At 43.0% G+C, this 26,346-nt stretch overlaps 1 protein-coding gene across 1 annotated transcript in view; it reads right to left on the reverse strand.

Annotated features, from left to right (window-relative positions):
* The window catches only part of LOC143782505 (cytidine monophosphate-N-acetylneuraminic acid hydroxylase-like), a 357,809-nt gene that overhangs the window by 278,402 nt on the left and 53,061 nt on the right, over positions 1–26,346 (reverse strand). Inside the window, exon 2 of the mRNA XM_077270001.1 lies at positions 2,907–3,110. Coding sequence (XP_077126116.1) covers positions 2,907–3,110 — 204 coding nt within the window. The remainder of the gene's footprint in view (positions 1–2,906; positions 3,111–26,346) is intronic.

Below are 26,346 nucleotides of genomic sequence, written 5' to 3' on the forward strand. Positions count from 1 at the left end.
CATATGCTGCCTGGGGCCCCTGTGCTCTGCCTGGGGCCACTGTGCTCTGCCTGGGGCCCCATATGCTGCCTGGGGCCCCTGTGCTCTGCCTGGGGCCCCATATGCTGCCTGGGGCCCCTGTGCTCTGCCTGGGGCCCCATAGGCTGCCTGGGGCCCCTGTGCTCTACCTGGGACCACTGTGCTCTGCCTGGGGCCCCATATGCTGCCTGGAGCCCCTGTGCTCTGCCTGGGGCCACTGTGCTCTGCCTGGGGCCCCATATGCTGACTGGGGCCCCTGTGCTCTGCCTGGGTGTAGGACACTGGTGACGTCACTTATCTCCGGACATTAGCTCCGGACATTAGCTCCGGACATTATCTCCGTACATTAGCTCCGGACAAAGCCACGGAAGTTGGCACAAATTGCAGGAAGTAGTATTCTAGGCAATTAATCTCCGGACATTAGCTCCGGACATTAGCTCCGGACATTAGCTCCGGACATTAGCTCCGAACATTATCTCCGTACATTAGCTCCGGACAAAGCCACGGAAGTTGGCACAAATTGCAGGAAGTAGTATTCTAGGCAATTATATATTAGATATATCTATTTGTCCATATAACAAGTCACTAATAGTAGAAATATTAATGTGCAGTTTATTTTTAATAATGTATTATAATGGCAATGGATAAAACACATTGTAAATTAATTTTCAAAAAAATATATAATAAAAATGTATGCTGTTTTATTCACAATACCCAAAAACTCAACAAAGACTTTGCTACACGTAAATCTGATTCTAAATTGTGTCTCTCACCTTTTAACTCAAAGGCTGAAAACCAAACTGCCTTCCAAATACCTACTGTAAATGCCTTTTGACTATATCTACATTATAAACTTATTATAATAAGTTCTGCATGTTGTTAGTTTTTTTTATCATATAAGCACACACCTATGTTGAGTACAGGTGACTTCTGATTCCCACTGTCACTTTTAAATTGATTGCACACACTGAAGGTGTCCCTCCAACATATTTCACCGTGGCAGAAGATTAATCATGTTGCTTCTTTCCCTGATTAAGATATTGCTGCAGTGAAACATGTTAGCGGGGTGCCTTCATTGTCTGCATGAAGTTTAACTTAATGCTGTTAGTTAGGCACTAATAATTATTTGGCCAATAAACCAGAATATTGCCCCATGCCAATCTAAGCACTTTATATGCCATGTACCAGCATAATAGTCCTGATATCTAACAAGTGTTTGAATTTACAATATTTTTTATCTTTTCCACATGAACTTAAAAATCAAATAATATTTTTAATGGAGTATTTAAAAGTTAAGTTTTATTATTGGGACTCCCAGCCATTTTATTAATGATCATTAGTAATTAAAAAATCAATAAGGACTTAAAAGAGATAGGCAGCTTAAAAAATTATTATTATTTATTTATTAATATAGCATCATTAATTCCATGGTGCTGTACATGAGAAGGGGTTACATACAGGGTTATAGATATCGTTTATAGTAAACAAATTTACGATGACAGACTGGTACAGAGGGGAGAGGACCCTGTCCTTGACAGAAGGTCGGGGGTGCAGCAGCTCTGGTGGTGGTGAGGCGGCAGCTCGGGTGGTTGATGAGGTGGCAGAATGGTTATTGCAGGCTGTAGGCTTTACTGAAGAGATGGGTTTTCACGTTCCGTCTGAAGGATCCGAGGGTGGTGGATATGTAACAAAATATGTAACAAAACTTATAGAGAACAAAGCTCTCACGATTCCACACAGTGTCCTATGGACACTGTGAATTACAGCTCTGCTGCCCTATGGGATAGAGGGCTAGCTGAGCTGTCAAGATTGTGAGTGACAGCTCTACCGCCCAATCTGAGGCAGAAGTATGAGTATTGTGATTGACAGCTCAGCCATCCTATCTGGCTGGGTCTGTGGGATCTCCACCAGGGGTCATCCATTCTTTGTGATTATCGGACTATTTAGCAATCTTACAATTATCACATCTTTTACAATTGTAGCTTTCCTTAAGTGGTGTGTGTGTTTGGTCTGTGCTCTTTGTTGTTTTCAGATCTCAGTTTCCAACATTGGATTTACCTTTAACTATCCATTTGTCTTACCCCTTTGTCTTGAAGCGCTACCTTCCTGATACTCTGGCCTTGAACTGTTACCTGACTATGATTTTGTCCTTTCCCTTAGTCTATTATGAGCCCTCTTAGTATTGCCCCCTGACCTCTTCACAATCCTGCCTCACGGTACATCCCTGAGTACTGACAAGTGTCACATAGAGAAGTGACTAGCGCCACATTCCTGCCTCATGGTAAGTCCATGAGAAGTGCCCAGCATCATATTGAGCAGTGACTAGCCCCAAAATGGCACAAATAGCCCAAAAAAATATTTGAGAAAGTAAAACAACACAGTTGACTTGTATTTTGTGTTGCATTTTTTTTAACAAATCATGTGATATTAAGAATTTCAGTTACGTGATTTGAAATGTGAAAACATTGAAAAAACAATTGAAAAAAAAAGTTACCAAAAACCGCAGATAGTAAAAAGGAATATTTATAAAAAAAAAACACTAAACGCTGAAAATAATGGTATAACAATGCATTTTTACATGCACATTTTCCCCTTAAAAATTGTCATGAAAGTATGAGTGTGAAGGTAGCCTACAAATGACATAAAAACAAAGAACTCAGAGATAAAATGTAATTTATCTATGTGCCTGGTGCCTTATGCATCACCTATTATGAGTGCTTTTAACAGGTACTGACATTTTTTCTGACCCAGCCACTTATTTCCTCTGTGTCGATAAACTACAGGTAACATATAATTGCTAATTTGCATCTTCATGATCCGCATCTTCCTTTTTTATCTAAACAAATAAATAATATAACTTTTTAAAGCTGTGATGGTACCAATAATACCTGCTGTCCAGGTCTTCAATATCTTTTATGAATGTTCCACCTTGATGTTTGCATAAATTTTTACATGCCCGCAAATCTTCACCATTTTTAAATATAATAAAATTCTTCCCTGTGTCCTTATTCCTCAGGAAGTTGATTCCATCTTTCAGACTGGCAACTTCAACAGGTGTGATATGTAGGAGAATATTCGCCGTCTGCCCCACGCTATAGAAGATAAAGACACATGAAAAGGTTATTTGTTGGGTGGAGTGAAAAAGATTCTATAGTCCAAGATATGGGGAAATGTTAAGTACAATTCACATACACTAAATGGTGAATGACAGCCGTCACTGCACAAGTATGAATAGTATTTGCACCCATCTTACACTCTTCTATGCCTTAGAGTTTCTATCAAAGATACTGATCCGCGCTTCCCAAATAAGCATTTCCTTACCTCCAACCGATATCAGATACACCAAGCTATCAGTTTCATGGAGAGTCTGTGAATGCAAATCAATTGCATATCAGATTGCTCGACACAGCTCAGTTCTTCACATCTCCTTAGAGATTTCTCTCTTTTGATAATTTTTTTTTATCTCAAAGCTTAACCCTAGCTAATTTATACTGATAAATAAAAATATATTACTTCTAATTAATAAAAATATATTTTGTTTCAATATATTTGAAGACAATTAATAGGGAAGTAACCTTCACTTTTAGGCAAATTTTTATAAACAATAGCTAGTGTGTTTTCTCATTAACCCCTTTCCCACCTTGGACGTATTCATACGTCCCTATGACCTGGGTCTTATTGACCTGGGACATACAGTGGGTACAGAAAGTATTCAGACCCCTTTCAATTTTTCAATCTGTTTCATTGCAGTCATTTGGTAAATTAAAAAAAGTTCATTTTTTTTCTCATAAGGTAGGTTCACATTGCGTTAATGCAGCCCGTTCAACACATGCGTTAAACGGGCTGGGTTAACGCAAGTGCAGACTTGCCATCGCCAGAGCTAGCAGATGCTCTATCTGCGCTAGCGGTGATGGACCTGGAAACACTGCAGCCCGCGTCCCAGGGTACGTCAGTCAATGACGGCACATCACTAGTGCACGCCCATTATGGGCGTGCGCTAGCAATGCGCCCAAAATGGAGCTCAATGGCAGCGTTAACGGGCTGCATTACACCGCGTCATGCCAGAACGTACTGTTAATCCAGCCTTAATGTACACTCTGCACCCCATCTTGACTGGAAAAAAAACAGAAATTTAGAAATTGTTGCATATTTATTAAAAAAGAAAAACTGAAATATCACATGGTCATAAGTATTCAAACCCTGAATAAGTAAGGTCATAAAACAGGTGCCGGGTGTGTTACAGAAGGGGGATACGCAAGGCCATCACTTATCGATGCGACATCTGCCCCAACAAACCGTGTATTTCTGTGCATGAAAGACTGTACCCAGGGCCGGACTGGCCATAGGGCACTTCTGGCAAATGCCAGAAGGGCCGGTGCCAGTGGTGGGCCGCTCAATCCGCCGCCCCCGCCGTCGCATTCAACTACAGTTGAATACAATGATGGAGGAGAGCGTCTACAGACGCTCCTCTCCCATCATTCCCCGCTCTGCCTCTGACACTGCGGGTGCGCGATGATGTCATATCATCGCGCACCTGCTGTGTCCCGGGCAGACTGCAGCTGCTGAGACAGGAGCAGGAACCAGGAAGCAACGCTGGGCACGAGGAGAGGTGAGGAGAGTTTTTTTTTTTTCTGGACTGTGGGGCCATTCTCGGAGGAGGTGAGGGGAGGAAGAGAAGAGATGTGGGCTGTATATAGTTCTCTGTGGGCTGTGCTCTGTGCTGTATACTGCTGTGGGCTGTATATAGCTCTCTGTGGGCTGTGCTCTGTGCTGTATACTGCTGTGGGCTGTATATAGTTCTCTGTGGGCTGTGCTCTGTGCTGTATACCACTGTGGGCTGTATATAGTTCTCTCTGGGCTGTGCTCTGTGCTGTATACTGCTGTGGGCTGTATATAGTTATCTGTGGGCTGTGCTCTGTGCTGTATACTGCTGTGGGCTGTATATAGTTCTCTGGGCTGTGCTCTGTGCTGTATACTGCTGTGGGCTGTATATAGTTCTCTGTGGGCTGTGCTCTGTGCTGTATATAGTTATCTGTGGGCTGTGCTCTGTGCTGTATACTACTGTGGGCTGTATATAGTTATCTGTGGGCTGTGCTCTGTGCTGTATACTACTGTGGGCTGTATATAGTTCTCTGGGCTGTGCTCTGTGCTGTATACTGCTGTGGGCTGTATATAGTTCTCTGTGGGCTGTGCTCTGTGCTGTATACTGCTGTGGGCTGTATATAGTTCTCTGGGCTGTGCTCTGTGCTGTATACTGCTGTGGGCTGTATATAGTTATCTGTGGGCTGTGCTCTGTGCTGTATACTGCTGTGGGCTGTATATAGTTCTCTGTGGGCTGTGCTCTGTGCTGTATATAGTTATCTGTGGGCTGTGCTCTGTGCTGTATACCACTGTGGGCTGTATATAGTACTCTGTGGGCTGTGCTCTGTGCTGTATACTACTGTGTGCTCTGTGCTATATATAGCTCTCTGTGGGCTGTGCTCTGTGCTGTATACTGCTGTGGGCTGTATATAGCTCTCTGTGGGCTGTGCTCTGTGCTGTATACTACTGTGGGCTGTATATAGTTCTCTGTGGGCTGTGCTCTGTGCTGTATACTACTGTGTGCTCTGTGCTATATATAGTACTCTGTGGGCTGTGCTCTGTGCTGTATACTACTGTGTGCTATATACAGTTCTCTGGGCTGTGCTCTGTGCTATATATAGTACTCTGTGGGCTGTGCTCTGTGCTGTATACTGCTGTGGGCTGTATATAGTTCTCTGTGGGCTGTGCTCTGTGCTGTATACTACTGTGGGCTGTATATAGTTCTCTGTGGGCTGTGCTCTGTGCTGTATACTGCTGTGGGCTGTATATAGTTCTCTGTGGGCTGTGCTCTGTGCTGTATACTGCTGTGGGCTGTATATAGTTCTCTGGGCTGTGCTCTGTGCTGTATACTGCTGTGGGCTGTATATAGTTCTCTGTGGGCTGTGCTCTGTGCTGTATATAGTTATCTGTGGGCTGTGCTCTGTGCTGTATACTACTGTGGGCTGTATATAGTTATCTGTGGGCTGTGCTCTGTGCTGTATACTACTGTGGGCTGTATATAGTTCTCTGGGCTGTGCTCTGTGCTGTATACTGCTGTGGGCTGTATATAGTTCTCTGTGGGCTGTGCTCTGTGCTGTATACTGCTGTGGGCTGTATATAGTTCTCTGGGCTGTGCTCTGTGCTGTATACTGCTGTGGGCTGTATATAGTTATCTGTGGGCTGTGCTCTGTGCTGTATACTGCTGTGGGCTGTATATAGTTCTCTGTGGGCTGTGCTCTGTGCTGTATATAGTTATCTGTGGGCTGTGCTCTGTGCTGTATACCACTGTGGGCTGTATATAGTACTCTGTGGGCTGTGCTCTGTGCTGTATACTACTGTGTGCTCTGTGCTATATATAGCTCTCTGTGGGCTGTGCTCTGTGCTGTATACTGCTGTGGGCTGTATATAGCTCTCTGTGGGCTGTGCTCTGTGCTGTATACTACTGTGGGCTGTATATAGTTCTCTGTGGGCTGTGCTCTGTGCTGTATACTACTGTGTGCTCTGTGCTATATATAGTACTCTGTGGGCTGTGCTCTGTGCTGTATACTACTGTGTGCTATATACAGTTCTCTGGGCTGTGCTCTGTGCTATATATAGTACTCTGTGGGCTGTGCTCTGTGCTGTATACTGCTGTGGGCTGTATATAGTTCTCTGTGGGCTGTGCTCTGTGCTGTATACTACTGTGGGCTGTATATAGTTCTCTGTGGGCTGTGCTCTGTGCTGTATACCACTGTGGGCTGTATATAGTACTCTGTGGGCTGTGCTCTGTGCTGTATACTACTGTGTGCTCTGTGCTATATATAGCTCTCTGTGGGCTGTGCTCTGTGCTGTATACTGCTGTGGGCTGTATATAGCTCTCTGTGGGCTGTGCTCTGTGCTGTATACTACTGTGGGCTGTATATAGTTCTCTGGGCTGTGCTCTGTGCTGTATACTACTGTGTGCTCTGTGCTATATATAGTACTCTGTGGGCTGTGCTCTGTGCTGTATACTACTGTGTGCTATATATAGTTCTCTGGGCTGTGCTCTGTGCTGTATACTACTGTGGGCTGTATATAGTACTCTGTGGGCTGTGCTCTGTGCTGTATACTGCTGTGGGCTGTATATAGTACTCTGTGGGATGTGCTCTGTGCTGTATACTGCTGTGGGCTGTATATAGTACTCTGTGGGCTGTGCTCTGTGCTGTATACTACTGTGTGCTCTGTGCTATATATAGCTCTCTGTGGGCTGTGCTCTGTGCTGTATACTGCTGTGGGCTGTATATAGCTCTCTGTGGGCTGTGCTCTGTGCTGTATACTACTGTGGGCTGTATATAGTTCTCTGTGGGCTGTGCTCTGTGCTGTATACTACTGTGTGCTCTGTGCTATATATAGTACTCTGGGCTGTGCTCTGTGCTGTATACTACTGTGTGCTATATATAGTTCTCTGGGCTGTGCTCTGTGCTGTATACTACTGTGGGCTGTATATAGTACTCTGTGGGCTGTGCTCTGTGCTGTATACTGCTGTGGGCTGTATATAGTACTCTGTGGGCTGTGCTCTGTGCTGTATACTGCTGTGGGCTGTATATAGTACTCTGTGGGCTGTGCTCTGTGCTGTATACTGCTGTGGGCTGTATATAGTACTCTGTGGTCTGTGCTCTGTGCTGTATACTGCTGTGGGCTGTATATAGTACTCTGTGGGCTGTGCTCTGTGCTGTATACTACTGTGTGCTATATATAGTTCTCTGGGCTGTGCTCTGTGCTGTATACTACTGTGGGCTGTATATAGCTCTCTGTGGGCTGTGCTCTGTGCTGTATACTACTGTGGGCTGTATATAGCTCTCTGTGGGCTGTGCTCTGTGCTGTATACTGCTGTGTGCTCTGTGCTATATATAGTACTCTGTGGGCTGTACTCTGTGCTGTATACTACTGTGTGCTATATATAGTTCTCTGGGCTGTGCTCTGTGCTGTATACTACTGTGGGCTGTATATAGTACTCTGTGGGCTGTGCTCTGTGCTGTATACTACTGTGGGCTGTATATAGTACTCTGTGGGCTGTGCTCTGTGCTGTATACTACTGTGGGCTGTATATAGTACTCTGTGGGCTGTGCTCTGTGCTGTATACTGCTGTGGGCTGTATATAGCTCTCTGTGGGCTGTGCTCTGTGCTGTATACTACTGTGGGCTGTATATAGCTCTCTGTGGGCTGTGCTCTGTGCTGTATACTACTGTGTGCTCTGTGCTATATATAGTACTCTGTGGGCTGTGCTCTGTGCTGTATACTACTGTGTGCTATATATAGTTCTCTGGGCTGTGCTCTGTGCTGTATACTACTGTGGGCTGTATATAGTACTCTATGGGCTGTGCTCTGTGCTGTATACTACTGTGGGCTGTATATAGTACTCTGTGGGCTGTGCTCTGTGCTGTATACTACTGTGGGCTGTATATAGTTATCTGTGGGCTGTGCTCTGTGCTGTATGCTACTGTGGGCTGTATATAGTTCTCTGTGGGCTGTGCTCTGTGCTGTATATAGTTCTCTGTGGGCTGTGCTCTGTGCTGTATACTACTGTGGGCTGTATATAGTTCTCTTTGGGCTGTGCTCTGTGCTGTATACTACTGTGGGCTGTATATAGTTCTCTGTGGGCTGTGCTCTGTGCTGTATACTACTGTGTGCTGTATATAGTTCTCTGTGGGCTGTGCTGTATATAGTACTCTGTGGGCTGTGCTGTATATAGTACTCTGTGGGCTGTGCTGTATATAGTACTCTGTGGGCTGTGCTGTATATAGTACTCTGTGGGCTGTGCTGTATATAGTACTCTGTGGGCTGTGCTGTATATAGTACTCTGTGGGCTGTGCTGTATATAGTACTCTGTGGGCTGTGCTGTATATAGTACTCTGTGGGCTGTGCTGTGTATAGTACTCTGTGGGCTGTGCTGTATATAGTACTCTCTGGGCTGTGCTGTATATAGTACTCTCTGGGCTGTGCTGTATATAGGTACTCTCTGGGCTGTGCTGTATATAGTACTCTCTGGGCTGTGCTTTATATAGTACTCTGGGCTGTGCTGTATATAGTACTCTGGGCTGTGCTGTATATAGTACTCTGGGCTGTGCTTTATATAGTTCTCTGTGGGCTGTGCTGTATATTGTTCTCTGTGGGCTGTGCTGTATATAGTTCTCTGTGGGCTGTGCTGTATATATTACTTTGTGGGCTGTGCTGTATATATTACTTTGTGGGCTGTGCTGTATATATTACTCTGTGGGCTGTGCTGTATACTACTGTGTGGTCTGTGCTGTATACTACTGTGTGGTCTGTGCTGTATACTACTGTGTGGTCTGTGCTGAATACTGCTGTGTGATCTACTACGCGAGCTGTGCTATAGTATGCAGGCTGTGCTGTATACTATGCGGTTTGTGCTATATAATATGCGGGCTTTGCTATATACTATGGGGAGTATATTATATTCTATGGGGGAGGCCATGTTATGTACTATGTGGCTGTGTTATATACTATTGTGGGGGTATATTATATTCTATGGGGGAGGCTGCGTTATATACTATGGGGGGCTGCATTATATTCTATGGGGGGCTACATTATATATTATGGGGAGGTGGGCTGTATTATATTCTATGGGGGTTACATAATCTGGGGTGGCTGCATTATACTCTGTGGGGTGGCTGCATTATACTCTGGGGTGGCTGCATTATACTCTGGGGTGGCTGCATTATACTCTGGGGTGGCTGCATTATACTATATGTGGGCTGCATTATACTGTATCGAGGACTATGGGGAATACGTTATACTATATGAAGAACTATGGGGTGCATTATACTATGGGAAGTGAATTGTACTACATGGATGACTGTGGCGGTGCATTATACTATATGGAGCACTATGAGGATTGTATTATGCTATATGGAGGACTATGAGGATTGTATTATGCTATATGGAGGACTATGAGGAGTGTATTATACTATGTGGAGGACTGAGCAGTGTATTTTAATATATGGAGGACTATAGGGAGTGTATTATACTATATGGAGGACTATGGAGCACATTATAATATATGGAGGACTATGGGGTGTATTTTACTAAACAAGTAAAATGCTGCATATTCGGATTGTTTTTGCTGGAACTAAAAGCCTTGTTGTCAGCAGCACATTGCCAGTGTAAACTGTAGATGTGCTGCTGAAAACATGATACTGTATGGTGATCTGTTAGTGATCTATTAGTGATCGTTCTGTCTCATCATTATTCCTCAGCTGGTGGAAAGAGGCCGGGAAACAAGCGTTGAACAACTTCAGTATTGTCGATCAAACTTGTTTAGCGGCCTGAGATCAGTGCATGTAAATACAACAGAAAGGCTTCTGTGTGATGTGCAATATGTTAGCATTTGGGGACCCATTTTAAACTTTGCCTAGGGCCCCACTTTGCCTAAAACCGGCCCTGCCTACAAGTGTACAAAGGTATTATACAGTCACCATGTGACAAGTGGGCCTGTGTAACTTCAAATGCCAGGGCTGAATTTTAGTCCCAGTCCGGCCCTGACTGTACCACACATCCATGGACTACTAAATTCATTTCTGACTGACACAATTCACATATGCCAACCTGACAAACACTACACAACTCACATATGCCAACCTGATAAACTCTACACAACTCACAAATGCCAACCTAGCGAACACTACACTACTCACGTTTGCCAACCTGAAGAACTCTGCACTACTCACATATACCAACCTGATGCACTCTACACAACTTATGTGTGCCAACACATTATAAAATTCACATAACAGAAAACAGTAGATCAGTTAATCATCTCTTTATTTATATAGCGCCGACATATTCTGCAGTCCTTTACAGAAAATGAGGTCCCTTGTGGGGCATTTCCACAGGTTAGGCACACTCAACGTTATAATTTTTTGTGAAACACTTGGGGTTCAAAGTGCTCACCACACATCTAGATAAATTCCTTGGGGGGGTCGTTTCCAAAATGGGGTCACTTTTGGGGGGTCTCCACTGTTTAGGCACATCAGGGGCTCTCCAAGCGCAACATGTCATCTGTTCCAAATTCCAGCCAATTTTGCGTTGAAAAAGTCCAATGGTGTTCTTTCCCTTCCAAGCTCTGCCGTGTGCCCAAACAGTGGTTTTACCCCACATATGGAGTATCAGCCTGCTCAGGACAAATTGACCAACAACTTTTGGTGGAAAAAATTTATTTTTTTATTTTCTTGGCTCTATGTTATAAACTTCTATGAAGCACATAGTGCTCAATTCACATCTAGATAAGTTCCCAAAGGAACCTAGTTTCCAAAACTGTGTCACTAGTGGGGGCTTTCCACTGTTTAGGTACATCAGGGGCTCTCCATAAGTGACATGGCGTCCGATCTCAATTCCCAATTCGGTGATCCTTCCCTTCCAAGGCCTGCTATGTGCCCAAACAATGTTTTTCCTCCACCTATGGGGTATCAGCGTATTCAGGACAAATTGCACAACTATTTTGTTTCAATTTTTCCAGTTACCCTTGTGAAAATAAAAACCTGGGAGCTAAAAGATCATTTTTGTGGAAAAAATGTGATTTTTTATTTTCACAGCTCTATGTTATAAACTTCTGTGAAGCACCTGGAGGTTCAAAGTTCTCATCACACATCTAGATAAGTTACTTGAGGGGTCTAGTTTTTAAAATGGGTCACATCAAATTTTGGTGTTCATTTTTTCCTCTTACCATTGTGAAAATGAAAAAATAGGGTCTAAAGTTAAATTTTAGTGAATTAATTCCTGTGAAGTCGGACCTGAAGGGTTAATAAACTTCTTGAATGTGGCTTTGAGCACCTTGAGAGATGCAGTTTTTAGAATGATGTCACGTTTGCGAATTTTCTTTCATATAGACCCCTCAAAGTCACTTCAAATGTGATGAGATCCCTAAAAAATGGTTTTGTAAATTTTAATGTAAAAATTAAGAATTGCTGATCAACTTTTAACCCTTATAACTTCCTAACAAAAAAAATAAACAAACTATGCTGATGTAATGTAGACATGTGGGAAATGTTATTTGTTAACTATTTTGTGTGACCTATCTCTCGGATTTAAAGGCATAAGAATTCAAAATTGCAAAATGTTCAAAATTGTTGCCAAATTTCCATTTTTTACACAAATAAACACAAGTCATATTGAAGAAATTTTACCACTATCATGAAGTACAATATGTCATGAAAAATCTCTGTCAGAATCACCAGGATCCCATAAAGCGTTCAAGAGTTATTACCTTATAAAATGACAGTGATCAGATTTGTAAAAATTGGATTGGTCATTAACGTGCAAACCACCTTGGGGCTAAAGGGGTTAAATTTTATTTTCACATGTTTCTCTTGTTATTCTTTTAAATGCAACATGCCTTTTTTGCAGCTTTTATGTATTTGTGACCATGGGATCTGAGTCATAACCAGCATATCTGTCCTTTCACACAAAACCTGTAGAAAAACTAGGTCTTTCTGATAACATCCACCACAACATGTTAAACTGCTTTTGATGCACGCATTAGTCTAATATGTCAAGGAACTGTCCTGATTCTCATTCTCTGTAACTTACTATCCACACTTTTCAATAAGCGATTTCTCATTATCACCATTCTACCAGCACTGGGGGTGTTGGAACTTCCTTATGTTCACGTCCCAGCGACATTTCCTGTTAGGCCGGGGTCACACTAGAGAGAAATATGGATGAGGGAGAGGCGCAAAAACAACACATTGCACACGGACCAATGTGTCTCTATGGGGCAGCTTCCATCAGCCGTATATTTCTCGGACGTATTTTATGGGCTGAGAAAATCGCAGCATGCTGTGATTGTCAGCATATTCCTCCAAAATACGCCAATGAAAGTCTATGGGGGCAAGGAAAATGCGGATTACACACGGACCATGCGTGTGACTTACGAGAAATACGCAAGACTTTTCCAGGTGACAGGAAATGGGCCAAGCCGTTATCAGGAAGCTTAGACATGCTAGTTAGTGCAAAAACCGCTCCAGACATCCCAGAAGAATGTCTCCACTGAGTCCTGCAGCATGTCTACATTCATAAACGTGGAAATGCTTCTTGTTCTGGTCCAAGAAAGGTCAGAGCTATGGAACCAAATGGATGCACACTACTCAGACCGGGCCAGAAAAGAGGCGGCATGGAGAAGGATTTGTGCGCTACTTTTTTCTGATTTTGCATACTGTCAACGTGAGGGACAGCAACAAATAAGTAAGTTCACTCATGTTTTGAAAATAATATTATTAACTACACTAAATAACATGGTTTCACACTTAACTATCCCCTTAAATCCTAGTATGAGGTTTTTTATCCTATTATTATTATTATTAAAAAATCAAAATTACTAGGCCACATGACTATGTAAAATCTCAATAAACTTGTTGATCCACTGTGCGCAATGTCCTTATACATTATTTTATTGTCTGTCATTGCAGTGGAAGACGTTATGAGACGCTGGCGCAGCATTCACGATCAATATAGGTGGAAACGTAAGCAGCGGGCCAGGAGTGGTGATTCCGCACCTACAGTACAAAGTGGAAATATCTTTATTATAACCGCCTGGCATTTCTGGATCCCAGTATGGATCTCATACCGTAAGTTCATACATCACACCACATTACATACTGTATATGTATTTTATGGTCATATGTCTGATATATTTTTTTCTTTAAAAATGCCCTAACAGAACTCAGTCCAATCTCACTGAGAGGGAAACAGGGTCGGATTCTGAGGCCATTACAGATCCGGTCGGGGAAGGTGAAGAGGTGGCTGGCCCATCTTCTGAGCCTTCCAGCTGCATCCCACAAGCTCCTCCTGCACCAGCACCAGTAGCTCCACCTGCACCAGCCGCTGCACAAGCACCAGTCATCCTGGAAGATCCAGGCAACAGCAGCAGCCCTACTGTTCCTCTGGAGGCCTCCCCCAGCCTGCTGTCATATCCCGCCGTGGGCTATGAAGGCGAGAGTACCCTGCTTCAAATACCAGGAGGCATGTTGACACGGGGGGTTCTGAATTACCTGTCCAGGGCTGCCCAGGATGAGGGTGAGGAGGCATACTCCCACAGTCTGACCCGGTACCTTCATCCCCTACCCCGTAAGGTGAGGCTAAATGTGCGAGGGTGCATTCAGATCCTTATTGATGCATGCACACCCCCCAATACCCCATATGAGGTCTCTGAATTCTTGGAGACGTGTCAGCTGTCACCCCGTAACCTGATGAGACTTCAACCAAACACACATGTGCAGGGTCAACAGGGATCTGATGCACCTCCTCCACGGGTGCCTACACCTCAACCCATTCCCCCACAAAACCAACCATGGCCACAACAGGCCCAAATGGCATCCTATAACCAGCCGGCCCAATATGGCCACTTGTACAGACCCAGTGTTGGAGGCTGGTCCCAACTTGGGTTTGGACGACATGGCCATATTGGGGGTATAAGTCACCTGGGTTCCACAATCCCAAGGAGTCTCATCTCCAATATCAATATGGTCACTTTACACACTTTACAACCAGCAATCTGACACTGGCCACAACATACAGCATGGCCAAGATTACGCACCCACACAGGGTGAAGGACAATTTGGCCAACAAAGCCATCAAGAAAGAGAGGCTGGACTCCCGCCATTACCTCCACCAAGTTACCAAAATCTCACATTTTTTGGTTTTATTTGATTTTGCTGTTGCAAAATAATACGTTTTTTGCTTGTTATGCTTCAGTACATATAAAAAATGGGTATGGCCAAATTTCTATGGCCACAAAAGCCATATGAGTAAAATATGGTTTTGAGTTAAAAATTTTCCGTTTTGGCTTCATAAAAAATTTAAAAATGCCATTTTATCTCTTCTTACAATAATTATTACAAGATACAAAATGAAAAACAAAACCATCTATTACATAAATCAAATGAACACACACACCAAATTAAACTAAAAAATCTATATATATATAATTGTCTAAGGAGTACTTCCGTCTTTCTGTCGGCAACTTCCGTCATGGATATTCATTCGCTGATTGGTCTCGCCAGTGGCCTGACATGGCTGCCGCGACCAATCAGTGACGGGCACAGTCCAATTAGTCCCTCCCTACTCCCCTGCAATCACTGCCCGGCGACCGCTCCATACTCCCCGCAGTCACGGCTCACACAGGGTTAATGCCAGCGGTAACGGACCGTGTTATGCCGCGGGTAACTCACTCCGTTACCGCCGCTATTATCCCTGTGTGACCAAATATCTAATGTTAAAAATAATTAAAAAAAACAAGAAATCATTATATACTCACCTTCCGCCGCCTTTCCGACTCTCCGGTGACCGGTCCATGCAAGCGGCAGGTTCCGGTGCTAAGGTTGGTGTGCGACAAGGACCTGCTATGACGTCACGGTCATGTGACCGCGATGTCATCACAGGCCCTGCGCGCCTGCGCAAGAAGGACCTGCCATGACATCACAGTCATGTGACCGCGACGTCATCGCAGGCCCTGGGCGCCTGCGTGAGAAGGACCTGCCGTGACATCACAGTCATGTGACCGCGACGTCATCACACCCTCGGACCGGAAGCTGACGCCTGAACCGAACACAGGCGACAGAACTACAAGGGGCCCCTCGGAAGGTGAGTATATGTGTATTTTTTATTTTTTAACCTGTGACATACGTGGCTGGGCAATATACTACGTGGCTGGGCAATATACTACGTGGCTCTGTGCTGTATACTACATCGCTGTGCAATATACTACGTGGCTCTGTGCTGTATACTACGTCGCTGGGCAATATACTACGTCACTGGGCAATATACTACGTAACTGGGCAATATACTAGGTCACTGGGCAATATACTACGTAACTGGGCAATATACTACGTGGCTGTATACTACGTCGCTGTGCAATATACTACGTGGCTCTGCACTGTATACTACGTAACTGGGCAATATACTACGTCAGTGGGCAATATACTATGTCACTGGGCAATATACTACGTCACTGGGCAATATACTACGTACCTGGGCAATATACTACGTGGCTGTATACTACGTCGCTGTGGAATATACTACGTGGCTCTGTGCTGTATACTACGTAACTGGGCAATATACTACGTCACTGGGCAATATACTATGTCACTGGGCAATATACTACGTCACTGGGCAATATACTACGTCACTGGGCAATATACTATGTGGCTGTATACTACGTCGCTGTGCAATATACTACGTGGCTCTGTGCTGTACACTATGTCACTGGGCAATATACTACGTGGCTCTGTGCTGTATACTACGTCACTGGGCAATATACTACGTGGCTGTGCAATATACTACGTAGCTGGGCAATATACTAAGTCACTGGGCAATATACTACGTAACTGGGCAATATACTACGTCACTGGGCAATATACTACGTGGACATGCATATTCTAGAATACCCGATGCGTTAGAATCGGGCCACCATGTAGTTATTTTTATATACACACAAAATTTAAACTTATAACATAGATACAGCATGCTCTTGCCAGGGAGTAGCACCCTGAGGTGTCACAAAAAAATTAGTGAAAATATCACGTACTTTCAGTGATCTAAAAAGAATCTTAGAAGGGAAGAATAATGCTACTTTCCCACAATTAGTTTTTGCTGAGTTTTTTTTACACTGCTTATCTTCAGGAACGTGCAAGTAATCTATTTTACTTAATGGATGCAGACTGGTGCCAAAAATCTACAAAATCAAAACTCACCAATAGATCATTGTTGGAACATAGCCTAAGGCTATTTTAAATAAGAAGAAACTTGACCATATCTATAATCAACAACTTTGCTCCCTCTTTTCTTATATTTCCTGGCCAAGTTGCAATAGTTTTAGTATATAAGAATAGGATCACACATTCAGCTATGTGGCGTTGGATTTACTAAGGGGCAGATAGAGATTAAAAAAAAATATACAAAAGTACAAAAAAAAGGAATATTGGGCTCAGTCTCTATAGTAACAATAAGTACACAATTACTGTACTTTCTGAAACATAATGCGATTGTGCAAATCACCCTTTAAAACAGAAAATATGGAGTATGGAATAAACACTGTTAGCAAATACTGTTTTAACGCCAGTTCCCCCAAATTGGGCGTAGCTGGGATGAATTGAGGGTGCGGCGGGGGAGTAACACCACAGCTTGTTTAATTCACAAGGCGCTGTGTTGTTCTGTACGCCAGATATCTCACTCTAGCCTCAATTTCTTATTCTAAAATAGGATAATAAATAGAAAATAAAAACAGGGATGAACAGTCACCATGCGAGATGTATAAATTTGTTGTAATTGCTATACTGAATATATGTAATTTAAATGCATGCTACCTAATCATACTTTCCCATTTTGAATAAATAATGTAATTAATAGGGAAAATAAAATGAAGTTAGTGAATTTTTGTTGTGTAAGATAAAAGTGGATAGCACAAAATGAAATAAACCATGGGAATCTATCCTGCTGTTGCTTGCAAATGTGCACAGATGCAAGTGAAAACATTGTACTAGAAGGTTCTGGGCAGTCTCATCAGTATCAGTACTGATTAGCATCTCCTAACAAAATAAAGCAAGTATAAACAGGTGCAAACTGCCAGGACTGAATAATAAACAAACAAAAGAATACAAGAACACTCTATAGGTGCAAAGATGAATGCAAACATTGAATATATTAAATTTAGACTGTATTACTGCCATATAGAACATACCTATAAAATGAACATACAAATTGACCAATTTATGAGAGCCAACCAGCCACTACAAGCTGTACCTTTCTTTTGGCACCCTAAACCTAACATTTATCAAAGCCTCTCCCAGGCTAAAACTCTCCAAATTAAAAGAGCTGGTAGGATCCAGCATTAATTAAAAACAGACTCAGGATAATGGGAGAAGTGCTCAAACAAATATTGGGGCAGTCAACACCTCCAATAGTATACTGTAAAAAAAAAAACAGAACAAAAAAACAAACAAGTGTCCAAAAACTTTTAAGAGAATAAAGGAAATGTGAAAAGGTGCAAATTGCCATGACTGCATGTGGGCTCACAAGAATTTCACAATTTGTGGGCTGTGTGTAAATTTAGAAGAATAAAAAGGCGCTCACAAACCACCTACAAATATAAAAATAAACATTTTGCTAAATGCAATTCACACACAATACATTTAATAAAAATAGAGTATTTCACAGAGTATCAAATAAGAGGAAAATGGATCATATTGTAAAAATTATCCTTAGGCATCCATACGTAAAAATTCAATCTGCTCATATAAATAGTAGGATAAGATGCCAATATATATCAAAATAAAGAGCCAGTGCCAATGAAAAGAGCAAATGAGGTTAAGGTAATATTTGAGGAGGATACAGTGGCATGTAAAAGTTTGGGCACCCTTGTTCAAAATTACTGAACAGTTAAGCAAGTTGAAGATGAAATTACATCTAACAAATGACAAGGCCTAAAGTTAAAGATGACACATTTTTATAAAATGGGGGTCTGTCTTATTGTCTGAATTTAAGGTATCTCACCTGAGGGCTGGCGGTGGTACAGCAGGGTCACAGGAGGCATGGTCCCTTAGGATAAATCCGATCCGGTGTCAGCGGTGTTGATGTTCGGTGTGGGCTGTGGGGAGTGCACCTTAGCAGGGTCCCTTCCTGCTAAGGTGGGCGATGCCGCGGCCTGGTGCCCTCAGGGGTTGCGGCAGTGGTGTGGCGGCGGCAGAGGTGTGGTGACGCTGAGGCGCGGTGGGCGGTACAGTGTGCACCTGAGCAGGGTCCCTTCCTCAAGTGAGGTGACGCTGCGGCCCAGTGTCCAAGGCGACAGCAGAGTCGGGTTAATCACGCGTTTCCAGGGGCTTCAGGAAAATGGCCACGGGAGGGCGCTTGTGTGCAGATTGAGATCGTGGCGGCCATTTTCCTGAAGCTGAGATCTCAATCTGCGAACTCGACTTCAGGAAAATGGCCACCGCAATCTCAATCTGCGCACATGTGGCCTCCCGTGGCCATTTTCCTGAAGCCCCGGGAAGCAGAGAACTTAATCTGCGCACGCGCGGCCTCAGGAAGATGGCAGCCACCACCGAGAAACCCGTGATTCACCCGGCTCTGCTCTCCATGGACACCGGGCCACGGTGTCACCCCACCTGAGGAAGGCACCCTGCTCAGGTGCACGCCGTACCACCCACCGTGCCTCAGTATCCCTGCACCTCTGCTGCCGCCACACCACATCACTGCCGCAACCAACCGGTAAGCCTGTGTTCGCACTATAAGACGCACCCCCCACTTTCCACACAATTTTTTTGGGGAAAAGGTGCGTCTTATAGTCAGAAAAATACAGTAATTTGCAATGTTGACAATTTAATTGGGATTTACTCGCAATATAACATGTATTGGCAAAACCTACCTCTACCCTGTTATCTGCACTAGGAGAAAAAAAATTTGGAATGTTAGACTTCATCATTTACAGATGTAGCCAAGTATAACTTGGCAAATAAAGTACCATCATGATAACTTGTCCCAGAAAGTCAGTATCTCAATTCGCAGACACCGTGTCTGCGAATTGAGATACTGCTTTGGCTTTTATCCTAAGTCATATTGCATGACTCGTTAAAGGGTTGATTGTGACTTGTAGGATCGCTACTTCCAATAGGTGGCGCTATAGAGTTAAGTCCTCTTTTTTTCAGCAGAGGCAATTTGCATATTTAAATTCCCAGAGGAGCATTGCACGGTGAATAAGCCTCCTTACCTAGACAAGCCAGCTGGTATGTCACTCTCCATAAGGAGAAATGTTACCCCTTAGACCTCACTTACATTATAATAAAATTATAAGAATGTGGCATAGCAGGGGAGAGATCCAGAGACTGGAGGCGAAGGCCGTTTCGCTTCACATTAGCTCCATCTGCCTTTGTAGTAGGCAGGGCAGTTCATGTTGCCATTAAACTACTCAATTTCCCTGTGTAAAAACACAATGGTACATTTGGAAGAAGAAAAGAATATAACAAATAAACACATGGAGCATGTTTAAAGATCAATTCAAACAAGGAAGCATATATGCTGTCACGTACAACTACTTTGTGGCATCAAGGGTCAAGCTTTCTTCTTCTTTTTGTTTTTTTAGAGCAAACAGCTGGGTAATGTATAATCCATCTCAATAATGTGCTTCCTTTAAATATGTCCATAATGGAAAAATTCCTCTCCCCTATTATCAAAGATGTGTAAACAATAATTACTATCTGTAGGCAGATAACAAGAGTATTGGACATGGAAAGAATCCTGACAGCATGTATAATTTTCTTATTAACCCCTTTACTCCCAAGGGTGGTTTTCACATTAATGACAGGGCCAATTTTTACTATTCTGACCACTGTCATTTTATGAGGTAATAACTCTGGAATGCTTCAATGGATCCCGGGAATTCTGAGATTGTTTTTTCATGTCATGACATATTGTACTTCATGATAGTGGTAAAATTTCTTCAGTATGCATTGCGTTTATTTGTGAAAAAAATGGAAACTTGGTGAAAATTTGGAAAATTTTGCAATTTTGCCATTTTGAATTTTCATACCCTTAAATCACAGAGATGTGTCACACAAAATAGTTAACAAATAACATTTCCCACATGTCTACTTTACAATTTTAGAAGTAAAAATTTTTTTTGTTAGGAAGTTATAAGGGTTAAAATTTGACCAGCGATTTTTCATTTTTCCAGCAAAATTTACTAAAACATTTTTGTAGGGACCACATCACATTTGAAGTCACTTCAAGGAGTCTATATTATAGAAAATACCCAAAAGTGACACCATTTTAAAAACTGCACCCCTCAAGGTGCTCAAAACCACATTTAACCCCTTTCTGCCATCGGACGTACTATTCCGTCCATGTGGGGTGGGCCCTAATTCCCAAGGACGGAATAGTACGTCCAGCACGATCGGCCGCGCTCACGGGGGGAGCGCGGCCGATCGCGGTCGGATGTCAGCTGCCTATCGCAGCTGACATCCGGCACTATGTGCCAGGAGCGGTCACGGACCGCCCCCGGCACATTAACCCCCGGCACACCGCGATCAAACATGATCGCGGTGTGCCGGCGGTACAGGGAAGCATCGCGCAGGGAGGGGGCTCCCTGCGGGCTTCCCTGAGACCCCCGGAGCAACGCGATGTGATCGCGTTGCTCCGGGGGTCTCCTACCTCCTATCCCTGCAGGCCCCGGATCCAAAATGGCCGCGGGGCTGCATCCGGGTCCTGCAGGGATCACTTCCGGGTGCCGAGCAGGCTGCAGATGAAAGCTGCAGCCTGCACGGCTGTAAGTGAGATCGGAGATCTCACAGAGTGCTGTGCACACTGTGAGATCAGCGATCTGTGATGTCCCCCCCTGGGACAAAGTAAAAAAGTAAAAAAAAAAATTCCCACATGTGTAAAAAAAAAAGAAAAAAAAAATTCCTAAATAAAGAAAAAAAAAAAAAATATTATTCCCATAAATACATTCCTTTATCTAAATAAAAAAAAACAAACAATAAAAGTACACATATTTAGTATCGCCGCGTCCGTAACGACCCCACCTATAAAACTATATCACTAGTTAACCCCTTCAGTGAACACCGTAAAAAAAAAAAAAAAAAAACGAGGCAAAAAACAACGCTTTATTCTCATACCGCCAAACAAAAAGTGCAATAACACGCGATCAAAAAGACTGATATAAATAACCATGGTACCGCTGCAAACGTCATCTTGTCCCGCAAAAAACGAGCCGCCATATAGCATCATCAGCAAAAAAATAAAAAAGTTATAGTCCTCAGAATAAAGCGATGCCAAAATAATTATTTTTTCTATAAAATAGTTTTTTATCGTATAAAAGCGCCAAAACATAAAAAAAAATGATGTAAATGAGGTATCGCTGTAATCGTACTGACCCGACGAATAAAACTGCTTTATCAATTTTACCAAACGCAGAACGGTATAAACGCCTCCCCCAAAAGAAATTCATGAATAGCTGGTTTTTGATCATTCTGCCTCACAAAAATCGGAATAAAAAGCGATCAAAAAATCTCCCTTGCCTGAACATGTTATCAATAAAAACGTCAACTCGTTCCGCAAAAAAAAAGACCTCACATGACTCTGTGGACTCAAATATGGAAAAATTATAGCTCTCAAAATGTGGTAACGCAAAAAATATTTTTTGCAATAAAAAGCTTCTTTCAGTGTGTGACAGCTGCCAATCATAAAAATCCGCTAAAAAACCCGCTATAAAAGTAAATCAAACCCCCCTTCATCACCCCCTTAGTTAGGGAAAAATAAAAAAATTAAAAAAATGTATTTATTTCCATTTTACCATTAGGGCAAGGGTTAGGGCTAGGGTTAGGGTTGGGGCTAGGGTTGGGGCTAGGGTTAGGGTTGGGGCTAGGGTTAGGGTTGGGGCTAGGGTTAGGGTTGGGGCTAGGGTTAGGGTTGGGGCTAGGGTTAGGCTTGGGGCTAGGGTTAGGGCTGGGGATAGGGTTAGGGCTGGGGATAGGGTTAGGGCTGGGGCTAGGGTTGGGGCTAGGGTTAGGGTTGGGGCTAGGGTTAGGGTTGGGGCTAGGGTTAGGGTTGGGGCTAGGGTTAGGGTTAAGGCTACAGTTAGGGTTGGGGCTAAAGTTAGGGTTAAGGGTTGGGGCTAAAGTTAGGGTTAGGGTTTGGACTACATCTACGGTTGGGAATAGGGTTGGGATTAGGGTTAGGGGTGTGTCTGGGTTAGAGGTGTGGCTAGGGTTACCATTGGGATTATGGTTAGGGGTGTGTTTGGATTAGGGTTTCAGTTATAATTGGGGGGTTTCCACTGTTTAGGCACATCAGGGGCTCTCCAAACGCGACATGGCGTCCGATCTCAATTTCAGCCAATTCTGCGTTGAAAAAGTAAAACAGTGCTCCTTCCCTTCCGAGCTCTCCCGTGCGCCCAAACAGGGGTTTACCCCAACATATGGGGTATCAGCGTACTCTGAACACATTGGAGAACAACTTTTGGGGTCCAATTTCTCTTGTTACCCTTGGGAAAATACAAAACTGGAGGCTAAAAAATAATTTTTGTGGAAAAAAAATATTTTTTATTTGCATGGCTCTGCGTTATAAACTGTAGTGAAACAATTGGGGGTTCAAAGCTCTCACAACACATCTAGATGAGTTCCTTAGGGGGTCTACTTTCCAAAATGGTGTCACTTGTGGTGGGTTTCTACTGTTTAGGTACATTAGGGCCTCTGCAAACGCAATCTGACGCCTGCAAACCATTCCATCTAAGTCTGCATTCCAAATGGCGCTCCTTCCCTTCCGAGCCCTCCCATGCGCCCAAACAGTGGTTCCCCCCACATATGGGGTATCAGCGTACTCAGGACAAATTGGACAACAACTTTTGGGGTCCAATTTCTCCTGTTACCCTTGGGAAAATACAAAACTGGGGGCTAAAAAATAATTTGGGGGTGAAAATTTTATTTATTTTTTTTCACGGCTATGCGTTATAAACTGTAGTGAAACACTTGAGGGTTCAAAACTCTCACAACACATCTAGATGAGTTGCTTAGGGGGTCTACTTTCCAAAATGGTGTCATTTGTGGTTTTTTTTTACTGTTTAGGTACATTAGGGCTCTGCAAACGCAATGTGACGCCTGCAGACCATTCCATCTAAGTCTGCATTCAAAATGGCGCTCCATCCCTTCCGAGCCCTTCCATGCGCCCAAACAGTGGTTCCCCTCCACATATGGGGTATCAGCGTACTCAGGACAAATTGGACAACAACTTTTGGGGTCCAATTTCTCCTGTTACCCTCAGGAAAATACAAAACTGGGGGCTAAAAAATAATTTTTGTGGGAAAAAAATGTTTGTTTTATTTTTACGGCTCTGCATTATAAACTTCTGTGAAGCAGTTGGTGGGTCAAAGTGCTCACTACACCTCTAGATAAGTTCCTTAGGGGGTTTACTTTCCAAAATGGTGTCACTTGTGGGGGGGTTTCAATGTTTAGGCACATCAGTGGCTCTCCAAACGCAACATGGCGTCCCATCTCAATTCCTGTCAATTTTGCATTGAAAAGTCAAACGGCGCTCCTTCCCTTCCGAGCTCTCCCATGCGCCCAAACAGTGGTTTACCCCCACATATGGGGTATCAGCGTACTCAGGACAAATTGTAAAACATCTTTTGGGGTCCAATTTCTTCTCTTACTCTTGGGAAAATAAAAAATTGGGGGTGAAAAGATAATTTTTGTGAAAAAATATGATTTTTTATTTTTACGGTTCTGCATTATAAACTTCTGTGAAGCACTTGGTGGGTCAAAGTGCTCACCACACCTCTAGATAAGTTCCTTAGGGGGTCTACTTTCCAAAATGGTGTCACTTGTGGGGGGTTTCAATGTTTAGGCACATTAGTGGCTCTCCAAATGCAACATGGCGTCCCACCTCAATTCCTGTCAATTTTGCATTGAAAAGTCAAACGGCGCTCCTTCCCTTCCGAGCTCTCCCATGCGCCCAAACAGTGGTTTACCCCCACATATGGGGTATGAGCGTACTCAGGACAAATTGTACAACAACTTTTTGGGTCCAATTTCTTCTCTTACCCTTGGAAAAATAAAAAATTGGGGGTGAAAAAATAATTTTTGTGAAAAAATATGATTTTTTATTTTTACGGTTCTGCATTATAAACTTCTGTGAAGCACTTGGTGAGTCAAAGTGCTCACCACACCTCTAGATAAGCTCCTTAGGGGGTCTACTTTCCAAAATGGTGTCACTTTTGGGGGGTTTCAATGTTTAGGCATATCAGGGGCTCTCCAAACGCAACATGGCGTCCCATCTCAATTCCAGTCAATTTTGCATTGAAAAGTCAAATGGCGCTCCTTCGCTTCCGAGCTCTGTCATGCGCCCAAACAATGGTTTACCCCCACATATGGGGTATCGGCGTACTCAGGACAAATTGTACAACATCTTTTGGGGTCCATTTTCTCCTGTTACCCTTGGTAAAATAAAACAAATTGGAGCTGAAGTAAATTTTGTGTGAAAAAAAAGTTAAATGCTCATTTTTATTTAAACATTCCAAAAATACCTGTGAAACACCTGAAGGGTTAATAAACTTCTTGAATGTGGTTTTGAGCACCTTGAGGGGTGCAGTTTTTAGAATGGTGTCACACTTGGGTATTTTCTATCATATAGACCCCTCAAAATTACTTCAAATGAGATGTGGTCCCTAAAAAAAAAATGGTGTTGTGAAAATGAGAAATTGCTGGTCAAATTTTAACCCTTATAACTCCCTAACAAAAAAAAATTTTGGTTCCAAAATTGGGCTGATGTAAATTAGACATGTGGGAAATGTTACTTATTAAGTATTTTGTGTGACATATCACTGTGATTTAATTGCATAAAAATTCAAAGTTGAAAAATTGCAAAATTTTCAAAATTTTCGCCAAATTTCCATTTTTTTCACAAATAAACGCAGGTAATATCAAAGAAATTTTACCACTATCATGAAGTACAATATGTCACGAGAAAACAATGTCAGAATCACCGGGATCCGTTGAAGCGTTCCAGAGTTATAACCTCATAAAAAGACAGTGGTCAGAATTGTAAAAATTGGCCCGGTCCATAACGTGCAAACCACCCTTGGGGGTGAAGGGGTTAAGAAGGATTTAAAAAAAAAAAATTAACTCAACTTTTTTTCACAAAAAAATGAATTCAGATCCAAATTTTTTTTATTTTGACAAGGGTAACAGGAAAAAATGGACACCACAATTTGTTTTGTAATTTCTCTCGAGCATGCCGATACCCCATAAGAGGGAGAAAACCAGTGTTTGGGTACAGGGCAGAGCTCGGAAGGGAAGGAGCACCATTTGACTTTTTGAATGCAAAATTTGCTGGAACAATTGGCCTCTGATGTGCCTAAACAGTGAAAATCACCCACAAGTGACACAATTTTGGAAACTAGACCCTTCAGGGAACTGATCTAGATGTGTGGGGAGCACATTGAACTCTCAGATGCTTCACACAAGTTTATAACGTTGAGCCGTAAAAATAAAAAAAAAACAAATTTTCACCACAAATATGTTTTTAGCACAAAATATTGCATTTTCAATGTTTGGGCACACGGCAGGGCTTGGAAGGGAAGGAGTGATATTTGACTTTTTGAATGTAAAATTTCCTGGACTCATTAGCGGACATCATATTCCATTTGGAGATCCCCTGATGTGCCTAAACAGTGGAAACCCCCCACAAGTGACCCCATTTTGGAAACTAGACCCCTCAAGGAATGTGCTTAGATACGTGGTGAGCAACTTG

Source organism: Ranitomeya variabilis, chromosome 6 (genome assembly GCF_051348905.1).
Source record: "Ranitomeya variabilis isolate aRanVar5 chromosome 6, aRanVar5.hap1, whole genome shotgun sequence".
Lineage (NCBI taxonomy): Eukaryota > Metazoa > Chordata > Amphibia > Anura > Dendrobatidae > Ranitomeya > Ranitomeya variabilis.